This window comes from Psittacula echo, assembly GCF_963264785.1.
Source record: "Psittacula echo genome assembly, chromosome: 5".
NCBI lineage: Eukaryota > Metazoa > Chordata > Aves > Psittaciformes > Psittacidae > Psittacula > Psittacula echo.
The window spans coordinates 79,841,725-79,851,689 of NC_137739.1; the positions used below are offsets into that span (position 1 = coordinate 79,841,725).

General features: G+C 55.7%; 3 protein-coding genes across 3 annotated transcripts; all 3 read right to left on the reverse strand.

Moving 5' to 3' along the window:
• Positions 1 to 294: 294 nt before the first annotated feature.
• Positions 295 to 2,526, reverse strand: LOC308221276 (inositol 1,4,5-trisphosphate receptor-interacting protein-like 1; the record flags this gene model as incomplete). The annotated part of the gene is made up of 3 exons (XM_080618262.1): positions 295 to 1,359; positions 1,744 to 1,839; positions 2,503 to 2,526. The coding sequence occupies 3 exons, from the start codon at positions 2,524 to 2,526 to the stop codon at positions 295 to 297; spliced, it is 1,185 nt and encodes a 394-aa protein (XP_080474388.1).
• A 1,214-nt stretch (positions 2,527 to 3,740) lies between these two features.
• LOC308221277 (inositol 1,4,5-trisphosphate receptor-interacting protein-like 1) lies at positions 3,741 to 5,300 on the reverse strand (the record flags this gene model as incomplete). Its single annotated transcript, XM_080618263.1, has 2 exons — positions 3,741 to 4,805; positions 4,980 to 5,300. The coding sequence occupies 2 exons, from the start codon at positions 5,298 to 5,300 to the stop codon at positions 3,741 to 3,743; spliced, it is 1,386 nt and encodes a 461-aa protein (XP_080474389.1).
• A 1,865-nt stretch (positions 5,301 to 7,165) lies between these two features.
• Positions 7,166 to 9,397, reverse strand: LOC308221278 (inositol 1,4,5-trisphosphate receptor-interacting protein-like 1; the record flags this gene model as incomplete). The annotated part of the gene is made up of 3 exons (XM_080618264.1): positions 7,166 to 8,230; positions 8,615 to 8,710; positions 9,374 to 9,397. The coding sequence occupies 3 exons, from the start codon at positions 9,395 to 9,397 to the stop codon at positions 7,166 to 7,168; spliced, it is 1,185 nt and encodes a 394-aa protein (XP_080474390.1).
• Between the last annotated feature and the right edge of the window lie 568 nt (positions 9,398 to 9,965).

Here is a 9,965-nt window from a genome sequence, read left to right on the forward strand (position 1 = left end):
TGCTAGATGCATTACAGTCAGAGACCCTAGTGCAAACAGGATCCTAAGAAGGAGAAAAATGGCCGCTACTGCTGAACCCAGGACACCAGCACAGGTATAACCTGCTGCTGCGCTGGGGAGAACGTCAAGGGGAGAATGCTGCCACTCTTCTGAAGAAGAGGCCTGCTGCGCAGTTTTCCTTGTGCTTGCTGTGTCCTCTTTCTGCCTCTCCCCTCTTTTTCCCTCGGGTACAAGTTTGTCATCTGCTGTCGGCTGTGCAGCCTGCAAACAGAGCTCTGTGCATGAAGACCACTTTCAGTGGCCGTAGGTCAGCATCCTTGTGAGGCAATCTTGCATGTCCATGAACTCCCTCATTGCCTCAGCTTGGGCATCTGGATCCTGTGCCAGGTGCTGGAAGAGGTTGAATGGCTGGGCTCTTTGCAAGGCTGGGGGCAAGGCGATCTCCTGAGGAATCTTCTCATTCCCAAAGAAGAAGTGGTCGAGGCGTTTCTCCTCCACGCAGCGGCACAGGTACCGCATGATGTCATCCAGCCGCAGCAGGAAACGTGTCCTGTGCCAGCCTGACAGGGGCGTGGTGTTGAGGAGGTGCATCACCACTGTCTTCAAGGTATAGCTGGAAAAGCCTGTGCCCACCAGAATGCGGGCGCAGAGCTGCAGGCATCTGAGGTGGAAGCTGCCATCTGGGGCCTGCCTGGCTGTCAGCTCGAAGAACTTTGCCTCTGCCACAGCGCAGCTCAATGTCCAGGTTGTGCTTGGGGTGAAGATAGCCTCACTAGCCTGGCTGCTCATGAAGATGTCCGAGTCGCCTTGCTGCACGCCCAACGTAATTTCAATGGTGATTTCCTCCTCTGCTGTTGCCACCTTGAATTTGCAGGAGCGGCTGCAGGCCAGCATCGTTAAACGCCACCGGTGTGAATGAGGCAAAACCACCCAGCATGCTTTCACCAGCTGATGAAACCTGCGAACTGTTTTCCCCACATCTAGATAGCAGCCGGTGCAGAGGCTGTGCAGGAGGCTGGGGCCCTGATTCCTTCTCAGCGCCTCTTCGTCATGGTGGAGGAAGCACAGCGTGCCCCCCCCCAGCTGCTCTGTCGCGCACGTACACTCCAGCTGCACGCGGATGCGGAAGTTCCGCTCTGGCGTCTCCCCCGGATTGCAGAGCTCCGGGAGAAAGGCGTGGCCAGACGGGGGGGCCAGGGGCACAAGCAGCGAGTAGATGATGTCTTCTTCATAGGGACTCCAGCCTTCGTGTGCGCAGCCTATGCCAAAGCATGGTCGCAGCACTGGGAAGGAGCCATCTGACGAGACTTGTTCCGCAACAAGGATGAAAGTATTCACAAGGTCCGTCACAAATTCACACTTTGTGAACAGGTTCTGATTAGGCCATTGTATGTGCTCCTCAAAATGCCTTGCCAGGGCATTTGCATATTCACTGACTTCTTCCTCTTCGTTCTGCTCCTCCTGCTCTTCCTCTTCTCCACTGCTGCTGCTGGAGCTGTCCTCCACTGCTGCTGCCCTCCTCATGGCTCTTTTCCGGAGGCACCAGCAGAGCCCAAGAATCAGGAGGAGCAGGATGCCAGCGATCGCCCAGAACTGCCAGTGCTGCAAGGCAGCAAAGAGCAGGGCTCTCCAGGCCACAGGATTCTGCTCCTTGCTCCTCAGCTCCTGGCTCTTCTGCTCCAGCTCCTGGCTCTTCTGCTCCAGCTCCTGGCTCTTCTGCTCCAGCTCCTGCAGCAGCCAAGCCATCTCCCGGCTCAGCTGCTCGGCACGGTGCTGCATGCGGTCACGTGTGTCTTCATCCAGCTCATCACCGACGACACGCACGTTCAGGACGAGCTGCTGCAGAACCCAGAGTAAGAGCTTTGTGACAGCCATGGCCTGCAGAAGAGAGAAAGAATTCAGTGGGGCTGGGATGGGAGGGAGGGAGGGAAGGAGGAAGGGAGTTGGTGGCGGGGGGAGCGGATGCGGGAGCCGCAGGGAGCTAGGGATGGGCAGGAGAGGGAATGAGGCAGCTGCGAGGCAGCAAGGCCTGCGCCCAGGCCCGGTGGCAGCGGCAGCGTGCCCTGCCCAAGGAGCTCGCAGCCAGGGTTTCGATGCAGGCTGAGCATCCAGCCCCGGGGACCCACGTTTCTGCCCCGGCCCTTGTCCAGCCCAGCCTCCCCCCTGCGTGCAAACTCACTGCTGCCCCAGGCCGTACTGGGGCGGTGCTGCCTGCTGGCACCCTCATATCCATCCCCCATTGTGACTCATCCCCTCTGATGTCACAGGCGCTGGGGGCGCATCACAGGCCCTCCTGCCCGACAGCCCCAGCCTTCGCCCCCAGCCCAGTTCAGCGACTCACAGCTGCCCTGGTGCTCTGGTTACAGCTTGGCACCAGTCAACTTTGTTCAGACAAGCTTGCATGGTGCTGTGTTTTGTAATAAATGTATTCTGCCTGCCAGTGGAACTCTCATCATCATAGAATATCCCGAGTTAGAAGATGTCTGAGTAGCCTAGCTGTACGCCAAACATCATCTCAACGAGCATGGTTCTCCGAGAGACATCTGTGGTCTGCACTTTGCAAGAGCAGCTGGAGGGCAGCCCATTTGTGCTGCAGCAGTGTAACAGAGGCACCAGCATCCTTCTGTGGCCTTTTCTAGACGCTCTTTGCCACGCGTGTAGTGATGCACGGGGTTGTTGTGACTGAAGTGCAGGACCTGGCACTGATCCCTGTTGAATCTCATATCGCTGGCCTTGACCTGGCGATCCTACCTGTCCGTATTCCTCTGCAGAGCCTTCTGATCTGCCATCAATAATGCAGTTGGTGTCCTCTGCAAACTAGCCAAGGCTGCAGCTGATCCCCTCGTCCAGCTCATTGATAATGATGTTAACAGAACTGGCCCCAACACTGAGCCTTTAGGAACACCACTTTTCACAAGCTGCCAACTAGAGTTTTCAAGAGGCTGTGGCTTTCTTGTTCCACTGGACTTTTGAAAGCTTAGGATAAAAAGAGCTCTGTCCTCTCTCTGGTTAGCGCAGAGATAGGAACAGAGTGGCAGGCAATTCTGTAAAACAAGCCCGTTGTCTTGGAGCAAAGACTACCCAAGGAGTCTTGCAAGCCCTACTGAAGTACAACTGCTGGGTCTTTGACCTGCACCTGCAGGTAAAATCAGAATACATCAGGCATATGGACACTAATCCTGGCCTAAACAATCCAGAAGAGGGGCAGACTGACTGGTTTTTGGGAAAAGAGAAGGGTAATTAGAGCAAAGGGTGTTTGGAAATTTAGCTTAAGAGGGAAAAGTAAATTGTCGTGCACGTAGTTGGTCTTCTGCCAGTTTGTACACTGAGATATTTTCTCTCTCGTTGCAATAGCACAGATTTGTGTTTCATTAATAAATGAGCTTTATTCTCAAGAAGGGTCCTGTTGTGAGGGAAGGTGTTTAAACGATTTTTGGTTTAGACGTTGCTAGATGCATTACAGTCAGAGACCCTAGTGCAAACAGGATCCTAAGAAGGAGAAAAATGGCCGCTACTGCTGAACCCAGGACACCAGCACAGGTATAACCTGCTGCTGCGCTGGGGAGAACGTCAAGGGGAGAATGCTGCCACTCTTCTGAAGAAGAGGCCTGCTGCGCAGTTTTCCTTGTGCTTGCTGTGTCCTCTTTCTGCCTCTCCCCTCTTTTTCCCTCGGGTACAAGTTTGTCATCTGCTGTCGGCTGTGCAGCCTGCAAACAGAGCTCTGTGCATGAAGACCACTTTCAGTGGCCGTAGGTCAGCATCCTTGTGAGGCAATCTTGCATGTCCATGAACTCCCTCATTGCCTCAGCTTGGGCATCTGGATCCTGTGCCAGGTGCTGGAAGAGGTTGAATGGCTGGGCTCTTTGCAAGGCTGGGGGCAAGGCGATCTCCTGAGGAATCTTCTCATTCCCAAAGAAGAAGTGGTCGAGGCGTTTCTCCTCCACGCAGCGGCACAGGTACCGCATGATGTCATCCAGCCGCAGCAGGAAACGTGTCCTGTGCCAGCCTGACAGGGGCGTGGTGTTGAGGAGGTGCATCACCACTGTCTTCAAGGTATAGCTGGAAAAGCCTGTGCCCACCAGAATGCGGGCGCAGAGCTGCAGGCATCTGAGGTGGAAGCTGCCATCTGGGGCCTGCCTGGCTGTCAGCTCGAAGAACTTTGCCTCTGCCACAGCGCAGCTCAATGTCCAGGTTGTGCTTGGGGTGAAGATAGCCTCACTAGCCTGGCTGCTCATGAAGATGTCCGAGTTGCCTTGCTGCACGCCCAACGTAATTTCAATGGTGATTTCCTCCTCTGCTGTTGCCACCTTGAATTTGCAGGAGCGGCTGCAGGCCAGCATCGTTAAACGCCACCGGTGTGAATGAGGCAAAACCACCCAGCATGCTTTCACCAGCTGATGAAACCTGCGAACTGTTTTCCCCACATCTAGATAGCAGCCGGTGCAGAGGCTGTGCAGGAGGCTGGGGCCCTGATTCCTTCTCAGCGCCTCTTCGTCATGGTGGAGGAAGCACAGCGTGCCCCCCCCCAGCTGCTCTGTCGCGCACGTACACTCCAGCTGCACGCGGATGCGGAAGTTCCGCTCTGGCGTCTCCCCCGGATTGCAGAGCTCCGGGAGAAAGGCGTGGCCAGACGGGGGGGCCAGGGGCACAAGCAGCGAGTAGATGATGTCTTCTTCATAGGGACTCCAGCCTTCGTGTGCGCAGCCTATGCCAAAGCATGGTCGCAGCACTGGGAAGGAGCCATCTGACGAGACTTGTTCCGCAACAAGGATGAAAGTATTCACAAGGTCCGTCACAAATTCACACTTTGTGAACAGGTTCTGATTAGGCCATTGTATGTGCTCCTCAAAATGCCTTGCCAGGGCATTTGCATATTCACTGACTTCTTCCTCTTCGTTCTGCTCCTCCTGCTCTTCCTCTTCTCCACTGCTGCTGCTGGAGCTGTCCTCCACTGCTGCTGCCCTCCTCATGGCTCTTTTCCGGAGGCACCAGCAGAGCCCAAGAATCAGGAGGAGCAGGATGCCAGCGATCGCCCAGAACTGCCAGTGCTGCAAGGCAGCAAAGAGCAGGGCTCTCCAGGCCACAGGATTCTGCTCCTTGCTCCTCAGCTCCTGGCTCTTCTGCTCCAGCTCCTGGCTCTTCTGCTCCAGCTCCTGCAGCAGCCAAGCCATCTCCCGGCTCAGCTGCTCGGCACGGTGCTGCATGCGGTCACGTGTGTCTTCATCCAGCTCATCACCGACGACACGCACGTTCAGGATGAGCTGCTGCAGAACCCAGAGTAAGAGCTTTGTGACAGCCATGGCCTGCAGAAGAGAGAAAGAATTCAGTGGGGCTGGGATGGGAGGGAGGGAGGGAAGGAGGAAGGGAGTTGGTGGCGGGGGGAGCGGATGCGGGAGCCGCAGGGAGCTAGGGATGGGCAGGAGAGGGAATGAGGCAGCTGCGAGGCAGCAAGGCCTGCGCCCAGGCCCGGTGGCAGCGGCAGCGTGCCCTGCCCAAGGAGCTCGCAGCCAGGGTTTCGATGCAGGCTGAGCATCCAGCCCCGGGGACCCACGTTTCTGCCCCGGCCCTTGTCCAGCCCAGCCTCCCCCCTGCGTGCAAACTCACTGCTGCCCCAGGCCGTACTGGGGCGGTGCTGCCTGCTGGCACCCTCATATCCATCCCCCATTGTGACTCATCCCCTCTGATGTCACAGGCGCTGGGGGCGCATCACAGGCCCTCCTGCCCGACAGCCCCAGCCTTCGCCCCCAGCCCAGTTCAGCGACTCACAGCTGCCCTGGTGCTCTGGTTACAGCTTGGCACCAGTCAACTTTGTTCAGACAAGCTTGCATGGTGCTGTGTTTTGTAATAAATGTATTCTGCCTGCCAGTGGAACTCTCATCATCATAGAATATCCCGAGTTAGAAGATGTCTGAGTAGCCTAGCTGTACGCCAAACATCATCTCAACGAGCATGGTTCTCCGAGAGACATCTGTGGTCTGCACTTTGCAAGAGCAGCTGGAGGGCAGCCCATTTGTGCTGCAGCAGTGTAACAGAGGCACCAGCATCCTTCTGTGGCCTTTTCTAGACGCTCTTTGCCACGCGTGTAGTGATGCACGGGGTTGTTGTGACTGAAGTGCAGGACCTGGCACTGATCCCTGTTGAATCTCATATCGCTGGCCTTGACCTGGCGATCCTACCTGTCCGTATTCCTCTGCAGAGCCTTCTGATCTGCCATCAATAATGCAGTTGGTGTCCTCTGCAAACTAGCCAAGGCTGCAGCTGATCCCCTCGTCCAGCTCATTGATAATGATGTTAACAGAACTGGCCCCAACACTGAGCCTTTAGGAACACCACTTTTCACAAGCTGCCAACTAGAGTTTTCAAGAGGCTGTGGCTTTCTTGTTCCACTGGACTTTTGAAAGCTTAGGATAAAAAGAGCTCTGTCCTCTCTCTGGTTAGCGCAGAGATAGGAACAGAGTGGCAGGCAATTCTGTAAAACAAGCCCGTTGTCTTGGAGCAAAGACTACCCAAGGAGTCTTGCAAGCCCTACTGAAGTACAACTGCTGGGTCTTTGACCTGCACCTGCAGGTAAAATCAGAATACATCAGGCATATGGACACTAATCCTGGCCTAAACAATCCAGAAGAGGGGCAGACTGACTGGTTTTTGGGAAAAGAGAAGGGTAATTAGAGCAAAGGGTGTTTGGAAATTTAGCTTAAGAGGGAAAAGTAAATTGTCGTGCACGTAGTTGGTCTTCTGCCAGTTTGTACACTGAGATATTTTCTCTCTCGTTGCAATAGCACAGATTTGTGTTTCATTAATAAATGAGCTTTATTCTCAAGAAGGGTCCTGTTGTGAGGGAAGGTGTTTAAACGATTTTTGGTTTAGACGTTGCTAGATGCATTACAGTCAGAGACCCTAGTGCAAACAGGATCCTAAGAAGGAGAAAAATGGCCGCTACTGCTGAACCCAGGACACCAGCACAGGTATAACCTGCTGCTGCGCTGGGGAGAACGTCAAGGGGAGAATGCTGCCACTCTTCTGAAGAAGAGGCCTGCTGCGCAGTTTTCCTTGTGCTTGCTGTGTCCTCTTTCTGCCTCTCCCCTCTTTTTCCCTCGGGTACAAGTTTGTCATCTGCTGTCGGCTGTGCAGCCTGCAAACAGAGCTCTGTGCATGAAGACCACTTTCAGTGGCCGTAGGTCAGCATCCTTGTGAGGCAATCTTGCATGTCCATGAACTCCCTCATTGCCTCAGCTTGGGCATCTGGATCCTGTGCCAGGTGCTGGAAGAGGTTGAATGGCTGGGCTCTTTGCAAGGCTGGGGGCAAGGCGATCTCCTGAGGAATCTTCTCATTCCCAAAGAAGAAGTGGTCGAGGCGTTTCTCCTCCACGCAGCGGCACAGGTACCGCATGATGTCATCCAGCCGCAGCAGGAAACGTGTCCTGTGCCAGCCTGACAGGGGCGTGGTGTTGAGGAGGTGCATCACCACTGTCTTCAAGGTATAGCTGGAAAAGCCTGTGCCCACCAGAATGCGGGCGCAGAGCTGCAGGCATCTGAGGTGGAAGCTGCCATCTGGGGCCTGCCTGGCTGTCAGCTCGAAGAACTTTGCCTCTGCCACAGCGCAGCTCAATGTCCAGGTTGTGCTTGGGGTGAAGATAGCCTCACTAGCCTGGCTGCTCATGAAGATGTCCGAGTTGCCTTGCTGCACGCCCAACGTAATTTCAATGGTGATTTCCTCCTCTGCTGTTGCCACCTTGAATTTGCAGGAGCGGCTGCAGGCCAGCATCGTTAAACGCCACCGGTGTGAATGAGGCAAAACCACCCAGCATGCTTTCACCAGCTGATGAAACCTGCGAACTGTTTTCCCCACATCTAGATAGCAGCCGGTGCAGAGGCTGTGCAGGAGGCTGGGGCCCTGATTCCTTCTCAGCGCCTCTTCGTCATGGTGGAGGAAGCACAGCGTGCCCCCCCCCAGCTGCTCTGTCGCGCACGTACACTCCAGCTGCACGCGGATGCGGAAGTTCCGCTCTGGCGTCTCCCCCGGATTGCAGAGCTCCGGGAGAAAGGCGTGGCCAGACGGGGGGGCCAGGGGCACAAGCAGCGAGTAGATGATGTCTTCTTCATAGGGACTCCAGCCTTCGTGTGCGCAGCCTATGCCAAAGCATGGTCGCAGCACTGGGAAGGAGCCATCTGACGAGACTTGTTCCGCAACAAGGATGAAAGTATTCACAAGGTCCGTCACAAATTCACACTTTGTGAACAGGTTCTGATTAGGCCATTGTATGTGCTCCTCAAAATGCCTTGCCAGGGCATTTGCATATTCACTGACTTCTTCCTCTTCGTTCTGCTCCTCCTGCTCTTCCTCTTCTCCACTGCTGCTGCTGGAGCTGTCCTCCACTGCTGCTGCCCTCCTCATGGCTCTTTTCCGGAGGCACCAGCAGAGCCCAAGAATCAGGAGGAGCAGGATGCCAGCGATCGCCCAGAACTGCCAGTGCTGCAAGGCAGCAAAGAGCAGGGCTCTCCAGGCCACAGGATTCTGCTCCTTGCTCCTCAGCTCCTGGCTCTTCTGCTCCAGCTCCTGGCTCTTCTGCTCCAGCTCCTGGCTCTTCTGCTCCAGCTCCTGCAGCAGCCAAGCCATCTCCCGGCTCAGCTGCTCGGCACGGTGCTGCATGCGGTCACGTGTGTCTTCATCCAGCTCATCACCGACGACACGCACGTTCAGGATGAGCTGCTGCAGAACCCAGAGTAAGAGCTTTGTGACAGCCATGGCCTGCAGAAGAGAGAAAGAATTCAGTGGGGCTGGGATGGGAGGGAGGGAGGGAAGGAGGAAGGGAGTTGGTGGCGGGGGGAGCGGATGCGGGAGCCGCAGGGAGCTAGGGATGGGCAGGAGAGGGAATGAGGCAGCTGCGAGGCAGCAAGGCCTGCGCCCAGGCCCGGTGGCAGCGGCAGCGTGCCCTGCCCAAGGAGCTCGCAGCCAGGGTTTCGATGCAGGCTGAGCATCCAGCCCCGGGGACCCACGTTTCTGCCCCGGCCCTTGTCCAGCCCAGCCTCCCCCCTGCGTGCAAACTCACTGCTGCCCCAGGCCGTACTGGGGCGGTGCTGCCTGCTGGCACCCTCATATCCATCCCCCATTGTGACTCATCCCCTCTGATGTCACAGGCGCTGGGGGCGCATCACAGGCCCTCCTGCCCGACAGCCCCAGCCTTCGCCCCCAGCCCAGTTCAGCGACTCACAGCTGCCCTGGTGCTCTGGTTACAGCTTGGCACCAGTCAACTTTGTTCAGACAAGCTTGCATGGTGCTGTGTTTTGTAATAAATGTATTCTGCCTGCCAGTGGAACTCTCATCATCATAGAATATCCCGAGTTAGAAGATGTCTGAGTAGCCTAGCTGTACGCCAAACATCATCTCAACGAGCATGGTTCTCCGAGAGACATCTGTGGTCTGCACTTTGCAAGAGCAGCTGGAGGGCAGCCCATTTGTGCTGCAGCAGTGTAACAGAGGCACCAGCATCCTTCTGTGGCCTTTTCTAGACGCTCTTTGCCACGCGTGTAGTGATGCACGGGGTTGTTGTGACTGAAGTGCAGGACCTGGCACTGATCCCTGTTGAATCTCATATCGCTGGCCTTGACCTGGCGATCCTACCTGTCCGTATTCCTCTGCAGAGCCTTCTGATCCGCCATCAATAATGCAGTTGGTGTCCTCTGCAAACTAGCCAAGGCTGCAGCTGATCCCCTCGTCCAGCTCATTGATAATGATGTTAACAGAACTGGCCCCAACACTGAGCCTTTAGGAACACCACTTTTCACAAGCTGCCAACTAGAGTTTTCAAGAGGCTGTGGCTTTCTTGTTCCACTGGACTTTTGAAAGCTTAGGATAAAAAGAGCTCTGTCCTCTCTCTGGTTAGCGCAGAGATAGGAACAGAGTGGCAGGCAATTCTGTAAAACAAGCCCGTTGTCTTGGAGCAAAGACTACCCAAGGAGTCTTG